Source organism: Hippopotamus amphibius, chromosome 5, assembly GCF_030028045.1.
Source record: "Hippopotamus amphibius kiboko isolate mHipAmp2 chromosome 5, mHipAmp2.hap2, whole genome shotgun sequence".
NCBI lineage: Eukaryota > Metazoa > Chordata > Mammalia > Artiodactyla > Hippopotamidae > Hippopotamus > Hippopotamus amphibius.
This window is the reverse complement of record NC_080190.1, coordinates 67,269,931-67,293,648: the sequence shown is the minus strand read 5'-3', so window position 1 is coordinate 67,293,648 and position 23,718 is coordinate 67,269,931. Positions and strand designations below refer to the sequence as shown.

Genomic DNA, 23,718 nt, shown 5'->3' with positions numbered 1-23,718 from the left:
TTCAGAAAGAATCAGTATGTCCTTTATCAGAAGTGGAATTGTGTATTTTCTTAGAATGTATTGAGAATCATTGGAATCTTTGTTTTTCTCTAGTGTATAAAATAGTGTCTTAAGTTTCTCTGTTAATTTTGGAGATGGTGGAGCTGACTTTTATGCAGGACATCACTCTTTTTGTCCACAGTGAACTCTACAAACTTTAATCCTCTGCATTCCAGGATCTGGATGACTGTTTCAATGCCTGTTTCTTCTGGGCACCCAATCAAATACCATTGTTCACTTCAAAGGGCATGTGTTTTGTTCCTTCAAGTAATCCAAATGTATTTCTTATTTTTCCACTCCTAATTTTCCTGTCTTCTGTGAGGGGCCCATAATGTGTTTCTCTTTTGCTAATATACATTGTTTAATATTTCTAGCTTTAAAAGTCTAACATTAACCTTTTCTTTGTTGGTTGTTCTCCTTTCCCATCCCTACTGTTATGTCCATAATCCTGCCTGGGTCATAAATTTTCTTCCAGTTTGTTCAGCCATAGATGTCCCTTAAAGCAAAACTTAGTCTAAGGTAAAAATGTTATATATTAGCTGATTTAACCCATTTATGTTTGAGTGCAACTTTGGAAACCCTAGGTTAACAGTATAAACCTAGTTTTCCTAAAAATAAAAATTTTTTTCCTAGCAACTGTTATGAAAGGCATTCTCTCTTCTCTCATTCCTCAGAAAAAAAATCTGAACTGTCAGAAACATTTTCATTTTTGGAGAAACAATTTTAGAAAGTAATTTGGTGCAAGTCAAAAATAAAATGGCTTTGGGTTTTTTTCTGAGTGGTTCATTCTTTGCCATTTGGCTGGGTATAAACTTGTCATCTTTGAGCAGAAACTCTGCTTGTTATTATTTTTCTTTTCTCATTTAGCTGAAGCTACAGTGTCACTAAGTGTATTTTCATTCTTTTTATAGTGTTTAATCCTTTTCTCTGATTTTCTTTAAATTAAAACTCTATTGCTTCCCCCCTCTCTGTTCTGTCTCCATCCTGCACGTCCCTACACAAATACATGGTTCATTTTAGGAAATAGCAGTGATCTTGCTCAAGTTGTCTTTTCCTGTCTTTTAAAATCATTTCACCAATCCTTTTTGGAATAATACCAAAAGAATTAAAAGCTTTTATTCAGCCCTCTCAGTTAGACGCAATTTCAGTTTTTAGGAACCCCAGGATAGCATCAAGTGCTCTCTTTACCTATCCCAGCACTGTTTGACCCTCAACTTATTTATTAATGTTTGAGTGTTTTACAGAAAGTTGTATGAGACGTTATATATCCTAGCACTCTGGCTTTGCAATTTCTGTATAACGCATCATACTAATTATCAATAGTCTGACTGGTAACTTTGAATTCGCGCGTGTGATCTATAGAATAGACAGTATTTTTTTTTTCCTGCATGTTTTCCTCCTTATCGCCCAGCTCAATTTTATGGATGGTTTCTCTTTTCTAATGTAAGTTTATCCCTTTGGAATTTGGTTGTTGGCAAAAATAGGAACTATTTTATAATCTGAGTGAGAAAAGTTTAGAAAATGGACTGAAAATAATCTGAAGAGTTCTTATATAAGTCAGTCATCAGAAGCTCTTTTGAGTACACTAGGGGGAAGTTAAGGGGCAGAAAGGAAGGAGAATTCTAAGAATAAGAAGGAGAATTCCTATAAGCAGCCTGCAGGTTCACCTATCAGCTCAAAACCAAGTTGTAATGTTTCTACTCCCCACGCCATACCAATTTTTTTCTGAAAAATAGCAGCTCAAAATGAGGAACACTTTTGAAAGCAAATATGGAAGTAAGAAGAATTATAGTCCTTGTACTTCATAATGTTTTAGGCTATCAAACTGCTTTCCTATGTGCTGCTTTTTTCTCCCCAACAAGGTTCCCATCTTACTGGCCAGGAAGCTGCAGATTGGCAAGAATAGCAAATGGCTTGCTCCAAATCACACAGAAAGTCAAGTGAAACTAAAACAAGCAATATCTGCAGATTGCTGAATGCATTTCTGTGCCACAAACTATGCGTTAGAGAGTGTTATTGAGTGGAAATTTTGTCAGACCTAAGAATAATATAAAATCTACTTATTGTACAGAAAATATGCTTCTGAAGTATTTTGTCTCCACTATTTATTTTAGCCAGCTATTTTCTTATTCATACGTTGGCAGGTCTGCCCAAATTCCTAGGACTTCTGCATTAGGGCTTAGATTAATGAAGTTTTATTTTTTCCCCTGTAAAAAATTTTTTTCTTTGTTTAAAGAATGTCCCTGTACTACTGAAACAAAGGGAAACCTCCTAAATAATAATTGCTTAAAAATATTTTTTTTAAAGACCAAGGTCAGCAATTCATAATCGAAGTTTAATTTTTTTTTATAAATTTATTTATTTATTTTATTTATTTATTGGCTGCATTGGGTCTTCATTGCTGCAGACGGGCTTTCTCTAGTTGCTGAGAGCAGGGGCTACTCTTCACTGTGGTGCGCGGGCTTCTCATTTTAGTGGCTTCTCTTGTTGCAGAGCACGGGCTCTAGGCACGTGGGCTTCAGTAGTTGCAGCACACAGGCTCTAGAGCACAGGCTCAATGGTTGTGGCACACGGGCTTAGTTGCTCCATGGCATGTGGAATCTTCCCAGAGCAGGGCTCAAACCTGTGTACCCTGCATTGGCAGGCGGATTCTTAACCACTGCGCCACCTAGGAAGTCCAAGTTTAATGTTTTCGTAAATTGAAATGCAATTTTCTTGAAGGGAATGTGCTTGGTAAACTGATTATTTTAGTTCCCAGGCACTCATGGTAAAAATGTAAAACTGTTGGCATCTCTAAGGGATAGCTCTGTCTCCCACTTATTTGAATTTGTTTTCTTTTTTGTTCCATTTTCCCAACCACAGAAAATCTCTGGGTCAAAAGTTAAACACACCTTTGCTCAGAGAGTTAAGAAAAATAATGAGATGCATTAGTAAAGTTTTTAGTAAGCTCTTTATAAAGAGGTAGGAAAGCTGGCCTATTTCATCTGTATATTATGGGTTTCTAATGAGAAACGTAGGCCAGACTGCCCTAAATAGTCAAATAAATAAGATTTTTGGTGATTCAGTTCAGTAACTGCCTGTCCTCACTAATACCTCTTGTGACATTATAAAATAAATGGCTGATGACATAGGACTTTACAAAAAGAGCTCTTTAAAAAACACAAAGAGATATGGTCTTTTTTTAAAAAACTTTTATGAGACAACACTGTGATAGGTGCTTTAAGAAATATTTTTCCAGAATGGTTTTATAGTAAAAATAAAGGGCAGCTTTTGCATTGTGACATATGGGTGGATGGTCCTCTTTGGGTTAGTAAGAAATCATGAAATGCTCCCTAAAGAGAAGTTCGAAAAACTCCTCAGCAGAAAGAAAAGGATTGATTTCTGGTTTCTATTCTCTTATGCTACACGGTGACCTACCAAATAGATTTACATACACATCGATATCTTGATTTGAAGGAGAAGACTGATTAAATTCATCATTAGTGGGAGTAAAATATTCAGATTCTTCGCCATGGTGATGTAGAGTAGCACTAAATTCCCAAGAGAATTATCAACTTAACAAAATAATATTCCTGTCTCTAGCTGACTTTTTCTCTCTTTGGGGTGTATTTACTATTTATTTTGTACCTTTGATTTTTCCTTTGGAGGATTTTACCTATTGCCGTCCTACTGTATTAAATATCCCATACATTGAAATAGGTTAGTAAGAAAAAGATTTTCAAACCCCACAAACATCCATTTTTGGTTCTTGACATATGGGGGAAACAGTTTAAGGAAAAAGCACTTCAACATGTAGAAGGGAAAGAGATAATCTTAATTATGATGATTTCAATTCAGGATCAATACGTAGTGCTCTGTATACAAGGGAACACTTACTAGCAGTACTTGAAGACTTGTGAGTTGGAATTGCATGTTACTTGAAAGACCTAATTAAGCTAAATTTTGGTGCACAGCAGTTGTACATGATTTCATGTTTATGTAGCAAAAATGCTTTGAAATGTACTAGTTTTGAAACATACATGTAAAGATAGTTGTGAAAATTGTCTATTATATTTTCCTGTGTGTCTCATTTATTTAGAGCATAAAGTTTCTTTTTTTATTGTTCTAACTGAATAAGGCTAAATGAATACTGTAATTGAAATTATATTTTAAATCTTTGTCATGAGTTTTTAAAAAAAAACTATTGCAAATTGTATCATTCCTGATTACACAGAACTTTGTGGGTGGTTTTAAATAAATTTTATACTTCTATTTTGCACCTGGTGGTCTAATTTTTCTTTCCTCTTCAAAATCATATTTTTAAAATGTAATATCCAACAAAATTCACACATTTTTAACTACAAAGGACTATAAGATTTAATATTTGGAGATAACCAAATATATGGATTGGGTTCAACACAAAATCAAGATGGCTACACTTATGGAATCCTTATTATGAGGCAGAAACCTTACATTTTATGTAAACTATTTAATCCCCACAGTGATGCTATTAAGTAAGAGCTCTGATCAACCCCACTTTACAGATCAATTCAGGAGCTCACACCTCTAGTAATTAGCAAAGCTGTTAATCGATTTGCTTCTAGACTGACTCATGCCCTCTTGGATTTATCATTATTTTAATTGAACTATCCTGAACACAGTATGCTAAGAGTACTTTAAAGTTGACATCCTAAAGTATTTATTAAAACCTGAAATGAAAAAATAGATTGACAATAGCCTTTTAGTGATATTCCAGCAACTATCACAGGAAAATAAGTTACTTTATTATCTTTTTAAATATTTATTTATTTGGTTGCAGCAGGTTTAGTTGGGGCTCACCAGCTCCTTAGTTGTGGCATGTGAACTCTTAGTTGCGGCATGTATATGGGTTTTAGTTACCTGACCACAGATTGAACCTGGGCCCCCTGCATTGGGAGCTCTGAGTCTTATCCACTGTGCCACCAGGGAAGTCCCCAAAATAAGTTACTTTAAATTCACCTATTTTTGACACCTACTTCTCTGTAGCATCCTGGTAGTCCTCTTCTTTCTAGTGAAAGGAACATCTCCATCACCACCACTTCCCCTTCCCCACCTCCTCCCCAGGTTTAGCTGGGCAGCTAGAGACTACATTTTCCACCTCCTTCTTGACTGGTTAAAAGGGAGACGTGAGATGCTGAACATACGAACAGACCTTGGCAACACCCCAGGGAATGACAATAAATAGTTCAACTAATATCCCTTATCCTTATCTTATTTCCAAAACCAGGGACCAGCGATTGAATCCAGGCAGTAAAAACACTAAGTCCTAACCACTGGACCACCAGGGAATAACCACTTCTATCTTTTTGATACTCTCTAGACAACAGTCTGAGCAATCTTTTATTTTTTAAAAAAACATTTATTTATTTGGCTGTGTCCGGTCTTAGTTGCCACGCAGGATCTTCCTTGCTGCTTGCAGGAGCTTTTAGTTGCCGCATGCAAACACTTAGTTGTGGCATGTGGAATCTAGTTCCCTGAGCAGGGACTGAACCCACGCCAAGTCCCATGAATGATCTTTTAAGACACTAATCTTTTAAAAACAGATCTTGGGGGGGAATTCCCTGGCGGGCCAGTGTTCAGGAGTCTGCGCTTCCACTGTCCGGACCAGTGTGATCCCCGGTGGGGGAACTAAGATTCCCCCAAGCTGTGCGGTGGGCGAAAAAAGGAAGAAAAAAAAAGAGAGAGAGATGTGAGAAATTGAACTCTGAAATCTGTAATACCTGTTGGAAGAAATTAAAGACCTATATAAATGGAAAGATACTCTATATTCACAGAATGGATACTTGATGTTAATCTTGGGAATGTAAACTGGCGTAATCTCTGTGAAAACAGGTTAACAGTTCCTCATAAAGTTAAGTATAGAATTTACCAGATGGTCTAGAATTTCACTCCTAGGTGTAAACCTAAAAGAACTGAAAACAGGAGTTCAAACAAATACTCTATGTGAATGTTCATAGCAGCATTATTCAAAATAGCCCTAAAGTGGAAACAATGCAAAAGATCCACAGACAAATGGATAAACAAAATGTGGTAATACCCATTTAATCATTTTAGGTATAAAATGGAATAAAGTACTGATGCCTGCTACAGCATGAACCTTGGACACAGTAAATTACAAAAGCTAGACAAAAGGCCGTATGTTGTATGATTCTATTAATATGAAATGTCTAGGACAGGCAAAGCCATAGACAGAAAGCCGATTAGTGGCTGCTTGGGGTTGGAGGGAGCAGGGATTAAGGAGTGACTGCTTAATAGGTAGCGGTTTGTCGTAAGGGTGCAGGCTATGGTGGTTGCAGAACCATATGAATGTACTAAAAGCCCCTGAATTGTACAATCTACTTAAACGAGTGAATTACATAAGTGAATTTCATCTCAATTTTTTAAAGAAGTTAGGAAGATGCCACTGGATATATCCGTTCTTCCAAATACTTGAACTGCAAAAAAAGAAGAAAAAAAAAAAAAAGGCGAAAAAACACAAAATGGCGGCTGGCTCATCGGATCACGTGACTGCCGATTCTTTCCTTCCCACACTCAGCGAAAGCTTTTCCTTTGAGCTTGCGCAGAGACACTGACTCATTGTTACGCGAAGCGAAGGTAACCCTTCTTAGGCGCGCTCTAGTTCTAGCGGCATAGTGAAGGGGTGAGCACATTGAAGGCTAGCTCGGGAGCGCGCACGTTGAACGTAAGCCCGTTTGCGCCGTTCCTCGGAGAGATGGGGAGGAGGGGAGAGGCACTGGGGAAAAGGGAAGTTGGCGCATGCGCACAAGGCTGACGGGGTTGAAATGGCTTCAGTGTTAGCCCGGATCGGATTCAGGTGAAGGTCTGGTTCTCGCGACTGAAGGCCGAGCCGGGGTTCTTAACGTCTTATCGGATCCGCGGAAGGGCTGGGAGCGACCGTTTTGGTAGCACGGCGTCCGTAGGCCGGCGACGGTGGGGCTCTCGTGGGACTTGGACGGGAGGGACTCGGTCCCTTTTGTGCGGGTCGGAGCAGGCCCCGCGCGGCCGGCCCCTCCCCCACCGCCTCGCATTTTTCCGGCGGTCCCTCAGGTGCCTCCGGCGACCCTCAGGCTCAGCCGCGGCCTGGCGGGCACGAAGGGATGCCTGACCGCCGTCCCTCGCTCTCGAGCCGCTGAGGCTTTAGCCTCCTGGGCTGCGGTCCGGGGCGTCGGGCCGCTCACGGCGGCACGGCTTTTGTGGGATGGAGGCCTTCTCCGCCCCGCCGGGGGCTTAAGGGGGCCACGGCTCGCGGTATCCTCCTCTTGGCGTTTTGCCTAGTCTCGTGGGACGGAGGATTCCGCCTCTCCTGGCCTGCGGCCCGCGAGGAACTGGGGCTGGAGGAAGATGGATGGCAGAGCTCTGGCCCGTCCGAAGCGTGGGGGGGTGGGCGGAGGGAGTGCGCGGGCTGAGATCTTCGCCTCTTGTGGCTTGATTTTGGGGGGAGGGGTCTTCGCGATGCTTATTTAAGGGGCATCCGTTATTTCAACTGCCTTTCTCCTCGGAGGTGGGGAGATAAAAGGAGCCCCCCAGCTCCTTCCCTACTCTAGAAAGTAAGGAGATGTTCGTTATTTAAGTGATATTCTTGAATGCCTTCCTTTATTCGCTGTCTCGTCCCAGTTTCCGTTATTGGTTTCTCCACTTTCAGTCCCCAGCTCTTTGCCAAAAGAAACACGCAGGCTATATTTCTTTTGAACGTAAAGCTGTGTACTTTTTATTGTTAAGAATCGGGTAGAAAACAGCAGATGGTCTTCTGTTTAAATGTGACAGTTCGTAGTCGCAGAAGGAAGTGCCTTTCTTGTAAGCCTACCCCTAACGTCATATTGAAATTGGGTACTTTTTGGTGAACTGCTTGATGTAAAATGTTTTTGCTGCATATCGGACGTTCACATGCCCCTTGTTATTTATATTTGGTGTACGAAGATGTCCTTGACAAATTGAACATTTCCTTAAAATAATACTTTTGTGATATTTGTAGTTTGGTTGAACTTTAAACTGTGGATCCTTTCTTAATAGATTGCTGCTATAGAAGACAAACAAGTGAAGGTTTTTTTACCCTCCTTTTATCATGGCCCAGTTTGGAGGACAGAAGAATCCGCCATGGGCTACTCAGTTTACAGCCACTGCGGTATCTCAGCCAGGTCAGGCTTCTTCTGAACAGATGTACTGTAGATGTCGGGTTGGGGATATGTTATAAGTATGTGAATTAGGCTATGCACAATATTGTAAAAAGTTTGCAAATGCTGTATCTTTTGAGCTTATCTGTTAAGCTTCTTTTAAAAGTTCATGGGCCAACTAGCAAAATATCTGTTTTACACAGCAGTTTGAACAGTTATATATAGTTTTTCAAACATTAAATTGATTAATTGGTTTAATTATGTTAGAGGTTAGTAGCCACTCATTCGTTAAGTAGAGTTTACCTCATTTGGCGTATTAAGATGTCAGTATTCATAAGTTATATTTTTAAATAAATGTATTAATCCATACTTTATGAAAAATTATACAGGACTGGTTGTCAATTATTTGAATTTAAAGTAGAGAAACCAGCTCTAAAGAATGTATCAAGCAAAGGAAAAGGATAAATATATGTAAAAGGAGCACATGAATATTCATTTTCAGAAGAAAGTAACAAAACATGTCATTGAAAGTGTTTGTTTCAGTGTTTCTCGCCATTGCTCTTAGGAAGATTCTTTTACTGTTTCTTGACTTACGATTTGAATCTTAAAACGAGTTTCCCAAGTTTACAGAATGAAATTTTGAGTGTCTTTGAAAATTTTGAGTTACCCAGAAAAGCTGCTGCTTATTTTGTTAATTTGAATATATTTTTATTTGTGACATGTCTGATATTAGTTCTTTGCTGCATTTTACTTAAACTTTTGTTATTTGAGGTCAGTGATAGAGCCACTGTGATCTTCTGACTCCCGTGTTCTCAATTTGATGGACATGATTATCTTGTTATGTAGGTGACCTTTCTCTTTAAGGAAATGGATACATTAGGGTTTTTATTTTAATTTTTTTGATTTGAGGTATTAAATGATCAACAGTTATTTCTGCAAACAACTGAAAAAATATGAAATAATAGTTAAAGATTATGTTAATTCAGATCCAAGTATTTCTCCATGTTAAATAGTGGCGAACCTGATAATGACTTAGTTTTGGTGAAACAGGAGTTATTAGCAGCTACTTTGTGGCACAGAAGCAGGTGCTGTATACTGGTATTTTGGTAAACTAAGCATGTTTACCTGTTTTTTCCTACATATAACTTGTTTTAATTTCATATCTGTATTGTTCCAATAGAATAGCTGTTATGGTGGAATTCTGTTGTCTATAGCTCTTAACATTTGTAATTACTTAAATGTACATTATACTCTTGTTTTTATTTTAAAACTGAGCAAGGGAGACACCAAAGGTTTAAAACTTGTCAAAGTCAGTAGTAAATATAGGTCTCCTTTTCCATACTTGACAATAGAGATTCCAAATGTAAATAATGGGATTTGTCTAAACAGAGTTTGTATTTATGCTGTAGGAAATTATACATTTTCTGGGTCCTAGCATTAATCATAGTTTTTCAAAATCTGATATTTTGTTGATACATTATGACTTAAGTAACTAGGCAAGTGTTTTGTTAGCATCTGTGCTTAGTTTTCCTACAAAAATCCTGGAGTAGGTTCTAAGTGGAACTCTAGTGACAGTGTTTTTATTAAAATATTTAATTTTTAGGTGCTATATTTTAAGTTGTTTCCTAAAAGTTTGATATATTCTAGCCTTCATTTTCAAGCCTTTGTGACTAATCGTTATCTTATTAGAGTTGATTCTCAGAGCCAAGCTAATTTCTGTGAACGCTGAATTTTTCAGCCCTAAGGCAATTATAATTTGTTTTATTTATGCCTCTTTTCAATGGAGAACATTTTAGCCTAAGTATATGGAGCCTTAAGTTTTCTCCTGGCAGCTTCAACTACAAGTTGAGGAAAAATTTCAGCAAAGGGCATTAAAAGGACTTAATCAGGGTAATAGCATAGGTGCCTGTTTTATTCTAGTTAAAAAAAAAAATATATATATATATATATATATATGCCAGGTATATTAGTATCAGAGGTTGATGTCATTAATCAAATAATCACACAGCAGAATAAGATTAACTGAATAATTCAATTCAAATGAAATATTTTGATCTTTGTGCCTGTGTATCTGACTCATTTTCTTATGAAAGCAATATAAAAAATTACTACTAATTCCTTTTTGTATATAACTTAAGGTGGTTTTGTTCAGTTAATGGCTTTGCTGTTCCATTTTCTAGTAAGGTTATCTTGCATTTGTACTAACTCTGAAAATTCTCAGCTAACAGCGATTTGAAAATTTCAGTGCATTCACACAGATGATGTATTTAAAATAAGATTAAAAACTTCAGTAAAAGCACAGACACTAGCACTTTATTGCTGAAGTCGAAGATCAGTATTTGAATTGTTTCTGATTAATTTTAATGCTAAGTCTGTTCCATTAAGGAGTTAGTAATTTCTACGTCTGTCATCTTTAATTTTCTTTTCCTTTATTCTCCATATTCAAACATATATCAAACCTTGACTTTTTTCCCCCTTGAAAATGCCTCAAATATATTCCTCTGTTTTATATTTAGGCCCTCTGTACTTTGCATGTAGATAACTGCATCAGTAGTAGCTTTCTCTTGCTTACAGATCCTATGCATGTGTTTTTGTATATAATTGCAACAATATTAAAATGTTTGGATGGATTTAGCCAATTCAGACCTATTTTCTCACCCATTTCTTTGACCATTTGTAAGATGACTACATTCTGGCTGTAGACAAAAAACAAACTAGCTCAGGAGTTAAAATCATAGTGCTTTAACACAGGTGACTTAAGGTAACACAGGTGACTTAAGGTAATACAATTGTTTTAAATGTGACTTCATTTAAAAAAATTTTTTATACAAATTTTATTTATTTATTTATTTTGGCTGTACCACGCAGCTTGTGGAATCTTAGTTCCCCAACCAGGGATGGAACCCACGCCCCCTGCATTAGAAGTGTGGAATCTTAACCACTGGACTGCCAGGGAGGTACCCCCATACAAATTTTAAAGGTCACACTCCATTTCAAGTTATTACAAAATATTGGCTATATTTCCTGTGCTGTACTATATGTCCTTGTTAGCTTATCTTATACCCAGTCGTTTGTACCTCTCACTCCCCCACCGCTTTCTTGCCCTTCCCTCCCTTCTCCCCACTGGTAATCACTAGTTTGTTCTCTGCATCTGTGAATCTGCTTTTTTGTTATATTCACTAGTTTGTTGTATTTTCTTAGATTCCACATATAAGTAATATCATACAGTATTTGTCTTCTGTCTGTCTTATTTCCCTTAGCATAATGCCTTCCAAGTCCATCCATATTGCTGTAAAAGGCAAGATTTCGTTCTTTTTTTATGGCTGAGTAGTAGTATTCTGTATAAATATACCCCATATCTTCTTTATCCATTCATCTATTGATGAACACTTAGGCTGCTTCCATAAAATGACTTCATTGTTTCTACCTCTTTAATCTGGCCCAGTGGTTGTCTTTTAAAATGCCCATCTTTTGAGTCAGAAGCTCAAATTGTTAAATTGCAAGATTCATGATCTTTTTCCAACAAATAATAGTGAAGTACTATGTATACTTATATTAGTTACCTCTTGAGAGAGTTGGATGTTTCCAACTCATTTGGTAGAAAAGGAAGATTGCAGGAATTCTCTGGCCGACCAGTGGTTAGGACTCTGGCACATTGACTGTCCACTTTCACTGCCGGGGCCCAGGATTGATCCCTGGTTGGGGAACTAAGATCCTGCAAGCCAGCATGGCCTAAAGAAGATTGCACTGGTGTGGGCTTAACCCTTTTTAAACACTACTAGTGCTATGTAATAGGAAGTTGTCTCCAAAACATTTTTCTAAGAGTAAAAAAAAAAAAAAACCATAAAATCTGTTAAGGCTCATTGTTAGTACATATTTTTTCCCTTATCCTCTGAGCATGCCTTACTTCGCTCTCATCCAGTGAGAGCTGCGTTAACATACCAAACTACACACCAGTGAGTGCCCCGTCTCTCTATCCTAAGTTGACCAGGCAACTCATGTTTATGCGATTGTGGCTTCTCTTACACTATGTGTTTTTTATGATCTGGGAAATGATTTTGATCTATTATAGCTGAAAATGTAATGAAAGTAACCTCGAAAGTTTGAATATTAACTTTGGGTGATACAGGACTCATTGAAAGAAATGAAGTTGAAAACTAGGAAATTTCTGAGGCATTCAAAGGTGGAAGAAATCATATGACATTACAGATAGTGTCTTCAACTTCAATCGTTGGGAGTGTTGACCAACAATCACTTGAGTAGTAGCTAGAAGAGGTGATAGCCAGGATCACTAGCCATCACGTCCATGGAACTTCAAGGGAGTGGAAGAGCTATTGTCTGATAGGGTTTTTATCTTTATAGAGACTCTAAGAACCCCATGTAACACTGATTTATTTAAGACTTTGCTTCTTCGTTTTACAACAGCTCTCTCCACTAAGTAGAACTTTCTGTGATGATGGATATATTCTTTTCTTCATTATCCAGCATGGTAGTCACTAGCCACATGTAGCTGTTGAGCCCTTGAAATGTGGTTAATGTGACTGGGGGACTGAATTTCTAATTTTATTTAATTTTCACTAATTTAAATTGAAATAGCCATATATGACTGGTGGCTAGTGTATTGAACAGTGCGGTTAGTATAGAAGATTGCAGCATTTAGAATATGTTATATTTAAAATACTGTTTTGTGCCTTAATTTTTTTTAATATGCCCAAGACTTATTTTATAACTGGAAGTTTGTGCCTTTGACTCCCTTAATTTCTTATTAATGCCTTAATTTCTAATTCTTAATAGGTAATGAGAAAAAAAAGGTAATGAATATTTCCAGTTATTTGTGTACATTATGGGGTTAGACTAGAACCTCAAAAGCAACAGCAATGCATTGACCAATGAGTTGTCTGATCGTAAGAAAGTTATCTGTGCATGGGGGCATCAACGGTTTTGAATTTCTATGAAATCTAATCTTTAAAGCTCACTTCTTAGGAAGGATGTTGAATTGAAGGTGACATTTAGGAGACTTGTTCACTTGATTTAAAACTTGGGTTTATACGTTAAGTGCACAAGTTATAAAGAGAATCCCGCATGTCTTTATGTTTTTCTCTCCATATAGTGTAAGATTGCTTTTGAACATATATTGATACATGGAAATTTCAAAGGATAAAGCATTACTTGATCATTGCCATAAATAATTTTGCAAAAGGTGAAAAAAAAAGTTTCTTGGGTCGGTTTGAGGTTTTTGTCTTTTTAGCAAGAGGTTGCTTCTAAGTTATTTTTTTTAAATTGACGTACAGTTCATTTACAGTGTTTTGTTACTTTCAAGTGTACAGCAAAGATTCAGTTTTGCATATATGTATGTGTATATATATGAGGTTTTGAATTTTATTTCAGAAGGATGACTCAAGAAAGATAGTTATAAAGGTAATAAGGATTTTTTATTTTTTTATTTTATTTTTTTATTTTTATTTTTTTAAGCTCTTTATTGCAATATAATTGCTTTACACTCTTGTACCAACTTATGAGGTACACCAAAGTGAATCAGCTGTATTTATACACATATCCCTGTATCCCCTCCCTCCCGCAACTCCCCCCCCACCCTCCCAGTCCCGGCCCTCTACAGTGTCACCCATCATCAAGTTGATCTCCCTTTGTTATACAGCAACTTCCCACTAGCTATCTATTTTACAGTTGGTAGTATATATATGTCTATGCTACTCTCTCACTTCGTCCCCTTCGCCCCCCGCCCCCCCAACCCCAGGGTGTCCTCCAGGTAATAAGGATTTTTAAATTCGTGAGTTTGATGAGATAAGGGACAACAGATGGGACAGGTTTCTCTTACGTGTTTTAATGGTGTGTTCACTGGTACTCAATATATGATAAATGAGTCAGTCATAAAATGAATGCTTCAGTCATATAAAACTGACTTTACATTTTAGAAAATAGTGTGTTTCAGATGGGCCATGAGAACTTCAACAATCATATTGAATCAGGTACTGATAACAGACTGTTCCAGTGTGGATAATTGGAAAAAATCTCCAACTGATGTGTTAAGCTACTTATGGAGAGAGAAAGATTAAGAGATTCATACTTTTATACTTTGTAAGTTATAGAATTATCTTGCAGAATACTGATTATAGTAATTCACAAGAAGATTGGAGAATGCTATATACAGATATTCAAGGATAGCTTCTTAGATATCCATAAAAAAGAGGAGCATTAATAAATTTTAATGAAACATAGTTGTTAAAATCGCAAATGTAAATGATTTTTAAAAGAGCTATATCATATAGACATATAAAAGCCACAACTACATGCACAGTGATTTCACAAAATTTGAATTAACTAGCTAGTAGTGTGCAGCAACTACTAGAATGTGAATTTCCTTCCTATAAATTTGTCCTAGCAGTTGAGCCTTTCAGTACCAATCAGTCTGCTTTGTAGTTTCTAATTCATCCCATAGATTGTCAACAGTGGAAAAGAGACTGTGGATATCAGCTATCATCCCACCTACTTAATGCTACACTGCTGTATGTTGTCAGGGTCTAGAACACCTAGAAAAGGCATAGGAAAAAAAGAGCTCTTTCTGAGATATTGGCTCTGAGCCCTTCTCCTGTGGCAGCTATCAGTACTTTTCAGTGTTCTGGAAATTGGTACCAGCAGAGTGAAAGAGCAGATCTGAGGTCAGAGCTCAGGTGGGTGAAGGAGATGCAGGTATGATACTTGAATCACAAGATGTTACTTTTGTCAAATGCAGAAAATTCCAATCTAAGAATTTTAAATACTAATAATTTTTCCTAGATTCTTTCCCAGTCTTGTGTTTACATGAGAATTTTACTTCTGTTATCCTAAAACAGTGGTTCTTAACTTTTTTGGGGTCCATTATCATTTTGAAAATCTGATGAAAGCTTTGGACTTTCTTGTCTGTAATTTTACATTCAATTTCAGAAGGTTAACAAGATCTACTGGTTAGAACCTGTGCCCTAGTTTCAGTACCTTTTTCTCTGTTCTCACTGCAGTTAACCTTATTTTGAATTTACACTTACGTTAAGACATTCCGCACTTCTTTCCATTTAAATTAATTTTGTTAGTCCTAGTTTCTCCTTTCTGCCCATCTTTGGCATCTGACTTACCTTAAAAACAAAAGAGAGATCTAGAAAAATGATACAGGTGAGCTTATATGCAAAGCAGAAATAGAGACACAGATGTAGAGAACATACGTATGGATGGGGGTGCGGAAGGGGGAATGGGATGAATTGGGAGAACAGGATTGACATATTTACAATACTGTGTGTAAAATAACTAATGAGAACCTACTGTGTAGAACAGGGAACTCTACTCAGTGCTCTGTGGTGACCTAAATGGGAAGGAAATCCAAAAATGAGGGGATATGTATATACTTATAGCTGATTCACTTTGCTGTACAGCAGAAACTAACAACATTGTAAAGCAACTATACTCCAATAAAAATTAAAAACAAAACAGAAAAAGCGAGCACAAAAGATTGATGCTTGTAAGGGTTTAGAATTGTGTATTCAGGACATCCGGTAGGTTTTTTCCCAGCCTTAGATTCTTTTTCTTCCTCATCCTTTTTTAATTTTTAAAAAATCAGTGTTTTAGCAGGGAATAATTTGTAATTTATACCTATTCCACATGTGATTTCTGGGATTCGTTTGCTTGTTTTTGCCTAAGTTTGTTATTGGCTTGTTTTATTTTTAAGTAGAATTAATCTGGACTCTTCAACAACTCATTGATGATGAACCTCACACTTATAAAGATTTTCTGATAGATTCTAGACTAGGTGCTTTGGTCAATTCATTAATGGTCTCTGCTCTGTTCGTGTAAGGCACAATATTGCTTTTTCTATAGGATTATTAACTAATAACTGTAGAGCAGCATTTTTTCAAGTTATTATGTATAAGCAAGGTGCTTTGGAAAAGGGAGTGTTACATGAGCAAGTATTGCTTTTATGGCGACCTCTTTGAGATTCACAATGCTTACTGGCATAGAAAAGGTTCTGAGGATTCCTGCAGTAAAAATGTGTGCTTAATTCACTGTTTCATGAACTTTTTAAACCTTGGACCCCTTTTTTCCAAACTTCAATGTCCCGGGGAACTAGTCATTATTCTAAAAGATAAAGTTTTGGGAAGTACAATGCTAAACTGCAATTTAACTTTGTGTTTTTAAACTGTTCCTAGTGTGTGTTTCCTAGTCTTACAGTTCTTTAATACAGAGTAGAAGTACATGAAAATTCTATCCAGTAGGATGTTTTAAGGGTGGATCACTTCCAACAATGTTGTCCTTAATTTATGATTCTAATCTGCTTGAAGATAAAACAATACATTCTAGATTAGTAAGATAATTTATTTTTTGTTCTTCCTAAAAATATTTCTCAAGGGTGCTTTAACCTCTTGGTCTAGGTAAGGTTGGTTGGGTTCATTCTGTAGTTTAATTTTATATATTAATGTTTTCTTATATCTATCATGACTTGAACAAATATTTAATAAAGCCAATGGAATTTGAGTTGGGGTATGAATCAGTTAAATTCAACAAGCATTACTGAAATTTTTTTTTCGGTTTTTACTAAGCAATGACAGACTGTAATGCACAACTAAGCACTCATTGAAAATTCCTGGAAAGGATCCAAATAATCTTGATTTTTTCTCCCCCCTTTTTAATCTCATTTTAGCTGCATTGGGTGTTCAGCAGCCATCACTCCTTGGAGCATCTCCTACCATTTATACACAGCAAACTGCATTGGCAGCAGCAGGCCTTACTACACAAACCCCAGCAAACTATCAGTTAACTCAAACTGCAGCATTGCAGCAACAAGCCGCAGCTGCAGCAGCTGCATTGCAACAGGTGAATCTTTAATAGGTTTTAATATGTGACATAGAAAACTTTCAAATCTGGTTAGCTGGGCTAGGTACCTTCACATTTTAAAGAATGAATAGTTGTGGGGTTCTGTTATGCTTATTTTTTTTTCTGGTGATAAAAATTATTTATGCCCAGGACATACAGAGGGGTATAGTTGCATAGTCAAAATTCTTAAGTTCTTATATCTTAATTATCTGGGTAAAATTCTGTTCTTGATAAATCCCAAAGTATAAGTAATCACTGTTTTGTTTGTTTTAGGTGAAGTGTAGATATTCCAGAAAATTTCTTTTTAGTGTAATTCTGGTTATGTATTTGAATGTGTATATATGTAAGTGTGTGTATATATATATATATATGTATATTGCTTTTTGAGAATGACTAAAACTAATATCCGTATTTTTCTTTTAAAAAATCTTTTTTTCCAGCAATATTCACAACCTCAGCAGGCCTTGTATAGTGTGCAACAACAGGTTAGTGTATATTTTCCGTGTTAAAAGCTGATTTTTAAAAAGTCATTTGTTTCAACTAAATTTATGTAGGTTTTATTTCCCATCGGTAACCTCATTGTGTGATTTGAATTCTTCTGGGGTAGAGGAAATGTGGTATGTAAAAAGGAATGTCTCCAAGGGAGAGGAAGATAGGAGAGAGGTCCTGAAAACTCAGATTCTCAGCTAGCAGCCAGACTTTGTCATATATTTTTAAGAAAGCATGCAGAAGATAATCTGGAGAGAAACACTCTATTAATGAGTTTTGGCCCAATACTCCTGTTTGAATCTAGCCCTACTGTGCTGTACTGGACCACATATGAAAATGAAAAGCTTTTTTTTCCCATTTGAAACCTAAACTGTGGACAGACCATTGGCTTTCACCCTTTATTTATTTAAAGCAATGGAACCCTACCTTTTTTTCCCTAATGAAATTGTATATTGAAACCCAGTATATGAAATATAAAAACAGTGTTGAAAATGGGAGGAAACCTCCCCTTGTAGTTCTCACCCATATTCCCAAGGCACATTTGAACCATTTGAAAACTCCTTACTTAGACTAAAAGAAGTTTCTTTGGCTCCTTTTCCCTAGGCTCATACTCTAATCATGTTCTTCAAGGGTTATTATATCTGTGATGATAGAAAGAGGTAAGAAAAACTGAACCCAAGGAGAAGCATATCAAGCAAAGAAGAGTTTGACCTTCTCAAATCTAGATAGGTTCTAGCCTAAGCACCCGTTGTAGGCTTTTCCAGGATTAAGAGGTAGTCTTCATCCCTTCTCAGTGCTATTAAAAAGTTTTAGGAAAATATAGCAGTCAGGAGGGGAAAAGGGAATAAAAGAGAGGGACCAAAAACTTGGATCCACAGACAGTGTGGAGAAACATGAGCCGTCTTAATTCATTAACTCTTGTCCCTAGATCCATGCCCCAGTTTCATCCTTGCCTAGTTCCTTTTGGGTTTCAGAAGCATTTCATTTTCCCTGAAGATTACAGTATCCCACTAATAATTGCTTTAAACTTCTAAAACATTGACAAGAGATTGGTGTCCAATTTGGCTTATTTTCAGTACCTTTAGACTTACTTTAGGAAGTACATTATTAAAGCCTGTGTTATTTCAAACCACATGAAAATGGAAATACTCAAATGTTCTTACCCTAAAAAATGCCATCTTAACTTACAGAAAAATGGAAATTTGATAGATTTAACCTAACAATACATGTTGACCTAGGTAAACTGGGTGTTTTGAATTAGAATGTCATATAGATTGTTTTATCCTAGCTTTTTTTAAAGTCTGGCAAGGATTCATTAGGAAGCTTATTAGTCATAGTGAATAAAAAGTCATAACAGAAGGACTGAGATCTTCAGATTCTGCCATTGGGCTTAAAACACTAGTTAGAAGCTAATAAACATTAAGGATGCCCCGAAGGAAATCTTATATAAGTCCAAATCTTGCCCTGACCAGGGTTCCACGAACACAAATGATGCTTATGCTCTTCTCAGACTGCTTACCTGGGCGGTAGGAAAAAAGGCCTTTTCCTCAGGCTGTTAAGCTTCATGAGGAGATTCCTGCTCTTTTAGCTATAACCATGGGACATTAGTGCACGATAGACAACCCCAAGCTGGGCAGCTTGACAAGAATGTTGAAAGATTGGGCTGGGAGCAAGCAGGAATAAGTATTTCTTTTGAGACCTTCCTGATGGTTAATATAAGCACAATGCTGAGGTTTCAGAAAGTTTACTTCTGTTCCAGAGTTTTAAAATGCTCCCTTCCCAACAATTCCTTTTGTTTTTTGTAATTTTATACTTTGCTATTGGCAGAAAAACTATATATGTCAGAGTGTGTAGTCCTTTATGGTCCCTATGCCTTTGGCAAACCTGACTGTAAGGAGTGCTTCTCATTTTAGGGGGATATATATGAATTGGACAGCCAGTAATATTTTTGATACAGGTAGCATCTGATGATACTGAATCATTTCTATAGTATGGTAATTAATATGGGGCAGAACTAGAAGTTTACCCCACTAGGGACTTGTGGAGTTTTTTGTGAGTGATATTTCTCTGAAATAACAGCAGCAAAAAATTTCTTTATCGTTATTGAATGAGTTAATTATAATTAAGGTCTGTAGTTGTTACAAATAGTTGTAGGAAACCTTACACCTAATGACCTCTGTTACTTTTCACACGTTTCTTAGTTAGAAATAAAATACTCATTTAATAGGAATTTTTCCTTTTGTAAAGCATCTGTGAAACAGCAATTCTGATTGATCCTTATCTTTTTTCTTTCCTGTTTTTGTTTGTATTTTCCATTTTTAGTTACAGCAACCTCAGCAGACCCTTTTAACTCAGGTTAGTTTGACATTACTTTATTTCTCTTGAATATCTGAATGAAAAGTAGACCAAAGTTTTATTTCTATTGTAGGTTTTCTTTCAGGGTTTTTGTTTGTGTTAAAATTTATGTATGTATGTATTTATTGGCTGCGCCAGGTCTTTGTTGAGGCACGCAGGTTCTTTGTTGTCGCGTGTGGGATCTTTGTTGTGACATGTGGGATCTTTTAGTTGGCAGCATGTGGAATCTTTCAGTTGTGGCATGCGGGCTATTAGTTGCGGCATGCGGGATCTAATTCCCTGACCAGAGATCGAATCTGGGCCCCCTGCATTGGGAGTGCAGAGTCTTCACCACTGGACCACCAGAGAAGTCCCTCTTTCAGGGGACTTTCAAATGAATATTTCAAATGAATATTTGTTGGACTCACATAATAGTTTAGCAATATAATGTTAAATAAAGATGGAAAGCATGTTTTTGTTTTTTCTTTCATGCTGTTTGCTGATCCTGATGTGATCTAGTTTGAATAAATATGTGATCTTATTTTATTTATTTTTTAATATTTATGTATTTGTTTATTTGGCTGCGACAGGTTGTAGTTGGAGCACACGGGATCTTCACACATGGGGGATCTTTCATGTGGTGTGGGCTTCTCTTTTTTTGTGGCATGTGGGCTCTAGAGCATGCAGCCTCAGTAATTGCAGCACATGGGCTTAGTTACCCCACAGCATGTGGGATCTTAGTTCCCCGACTAGGGATCGAACCCACGTCCCCTGCATTGGAAGGCAGATTCTTAACCCCTAGACCACCAGGGAAGTCCCCTGAGGTCTTATTTTAAATAAGACTGGTTTTATTTATTTGTTTGTTTGTTTATTTATTTATGGCTTTATCAGGTCTTTGTTGCTGCACATGGGCTTTCTCTAGTTGTGGCGAGCAGGGGCTCCTCTTCGTTGTATTGTGCAGGCTTCTCATTGCGATGGCTTCTCTTGCGGAGCACTGGCTCTAGGCACTCAGACTTCAACAGTTGTGGCATTCGGGCTCACTAGTTGCAGCTCGTGGGCTCTAGAGCACACGCTCAGTAGCTGTGGCGCACAGGCTTAGTTGCTCCACAGCATGTGGGATCTTCCCAGACCTGGGATCGAACCTGTGTCCCCTGCATTAGCAGGCGGATTCTTAACCACTGTGCCACCAGGGGGAAGTCCCTTAATACTGCTTTTGGCTTTTACATTTTCTTTGTAGCTAATATTTTTAGGAATTTTTTTGTACATGTTATATCTTTTTTAGTTTGACTTTAGTAGGTGATTTATTGTGTTGTATTATCAACTTAATTTTTCAGCAACATTATAAAGTTTGTGAACTTTTGATATGTAATGCTACTTTAGGCTTTGCGGACCACCTAAAGTAGCATACAGTCTATGTTGCATGTTTTTTTCCCTTTTATACAATTCTTTAAAAGTATAAAAACCTGGGGCTTCCCTGGTGGCACAGTGGTTAAGAATCTGCCTGCCAATGCAGGGGACACGGGTTCGATCCCTGCCCCAGGAAGATCCCACATGCCATGGAGCAGCTAAGCCCATGTGTCACAACAGTTGAGCCTGTGCTCTAGAGCCCGTGAGCCACACCTACTGAGCCCATGTGCCACAACTGCTTAAGCCTGCGTGCCTACAGCCCCTGCTCCGCAACAAGAGAAGCCATTGCAATGAGGAGCTGGTGCACCACAATGAAGAGTAGCCCCCACTCGCCACAACTAGAGAAAGCCCGTGTGCAGCAACGAAGATCCAACACAGCTAATAAATAGATAAATAAATAAATTAAAAAAAAAAAGTATAACCCGGAATTCTCTGGCAGTCCAGTGGTTAGGACTCCTCTCTTTTTCACTGCTGAGGGCTCAAGTTTGATCCCTGGTCAGGGAACTACAATCCCACAAGCCGCATGGTGTGACCCAAAAAGAAAAGGGAAAAAAAAAAGTGTAAAAACCATCTTTGGTTTGTACGTTGTATAAAAATTACAAGCCATGGGCTGGATTTGGCCTATGGGTCGTGATTCACTGACCCCTGGTATGTGCAAATGTTAAAAAGAAAGCAGAACCTCTAATAATAACTGGGGACAGTGATTGCCACATAGATAGGGAACTAGATAGCTGAGCAACAAATACCTAGTTTTAGTGTATAAGCTTTTGTACCTTTATAGTGTTGAATCTGTTAGTTACTTTTTTTTTTTATCTTTCTTTCTCTCTCTCTCCCTCTCTTTCTTTTCTTTCTTCCTTTCTTTCTTTCTTTCTCTCTTTCTTTCTTTCATTGACTGTGTTGGGTCTTTTTTGCTGTGCGCGGGCTTTCTTTTTAGTTGTGGTGAGTTGGGGCTACTCTTCATTGTGGTGCGCGGGCTCCTCATTGCCATGGCTTCTCTTGTTCCAGAGCACAGGCTCTAGGTGCATGGGCTTCAGTATTTGCAGCACATGGGCTCAATAGTTGTGGCTCACGGGCTCTAGAGCACAGGCTCAATAGCTGTGGCACACAGGCTTAGTTGCTCCGCGGCATGTGGGATCCTCGTGGAGCAGGGATCGAACCCGTGTCCGCTGCATTGGCAGGTGGATTCTCAACCACTGCGCCACCTAGGAAGCCCCTGTTAGTTAGTTTTTAAAAATAAAGTACACTGCAATTGAGAAATCAACCTCACTTTGTTTTTATTAAAGAACTAAAATTGGGACTTCCCTTGTGGTTCAGTGGTTAAGACTCTGTGCTTCCACTGCAGGGGGCACAAGTTCTGTCCCTGGTCAGGGAACCAAGATCCCCTATGCCGTGCAGCCAAAAAAAAAAAAACAAACTAGAATTGATTAACACCTAAGTCCTGTTTTCAATCTCCTGTAGCAGGATTTCCAGACTAAGTAGAAAAGCTGTAAAAGTTAGTCTTTTCTTAGAATAGCATTTCCCAAAGTGTGCCCATAAAGCATTAGTGTCTTAGGGTGGATGTTAAAGAAACTTCATGAGAAAATTTCGTGGCTATAGTTTAAGAAATGCTGATTTCCTTTACTGTATATAGGACTTAGCTTTTTTGTTAGTTTGTTTAATTGTAGAACTTTGAGACTTGCTTTATTGGGCAGGTATAAAATTACGGAGTTCGTTTGAGTTGAAGAATCAGATGATTGTTCCTTTTTAATGATTTTATTTCTGTTTATCTACAGAAGTTTTAATCAGTAATATGTTGTTATTCATGTTTGATTGTGCCAGAAAAGACCAATGAAAGTGTTACCTTTTCCCTCCAGCTTTATTTTAGATATAATTGACATATAGCATTGTATTAGTATAAGGTGTATAGCATGATTTAATAATATGTATATATTGTGAGATCTGTAGAAATCAGTTTAGTTATTAACATGCATCACCTCACATAAGTAAGTTTCTTTTGTCTTCTCATGAGAACTTTCAAGATCTACTACTGTCTTAGCAAGTTTGAAATGCACGATATAGAATTGTTAACCATAATCACCATCCTGTACATTACATCCCCAGAACTTATCTTATAACTGGAAGTTTGTACTTTTCGACTGCTTTCACCCATTTCCCCCACCAAACTCCCTCCTCTGGCAGCCGCTAATCTGTTTTTTGTTTTTGAGCCTCTGGGGTTTTTTTAGATTGCACAAATAAGTGAATCACACATATTTGTCTTTCTCTGTTTGACTTAGTTCACTTATCTAGGACTTCCCCAAGTCTTTATTATGCCATTATGGATTTTGAATTTCTAAGAGGGGGGTAGAATATGCAGGGGTTGGGTTTTTTTGTTTTGTTTTTTTAATATTTATTTATTTATTTAGGCTGTGCCGGCTCTTAGTTGCGGCACACGGGATCTTTGTTGCGGCATGTTTAGTTGTGGCAT

At 37.5% G+C, this 23,718-nt stretch overlaps 1 protein-coding gene across 4 annotated transcripts in view; it reads left to right on the top strand.

Moving 5' to 3' along the window:
- Nucleotides 1-6,777: 6,777 nt before the first annotated feature.
- The window catches only part of CCAR1 (cell division cycle and apoptosis regulator 1), a 52,536-nt gene continuing 35,595 nt past the window's right edge, over nucleotides 6,778-23,718 (top strand). Inside the window, exons 1-5 of one of the 4 annotated variants that reach the window (XM_057734894.1) lie at nucleotides 6,778-6,871; nucleotides 8,068-8,192; nucleotides 16,852-17,024; nucleotides 17,465-17,509; nucleotides 19,836-19,868. In XM_057734894.1, coding sequence (XP_057590877.1) covers nucleotides 8,120-8,192; nucleotides 16,852-17,024; nucleotides 17,465-17,509; nucleotides 19,836-19,868 — 324 coding nt within the window. In that variant the 5' untranslated portion in view covers nucleotides 6,778-6,871; nucleotides 8,068-8,119. Of the gene's footprint in view, nucleotides 6,988-7,585; nucleotides 7,605-8,067; nucleotides 8,193-16,851; nucleotides 17,025-17,464; nucleotides 17,510-19,835; nucleotides 19,869-23,718 lie in introns of those variants that run through there. The other 3 variants (XM_057734893.1, XM_057734895.1, XM_057734896.1) reach the window with 3 other exon arrangements.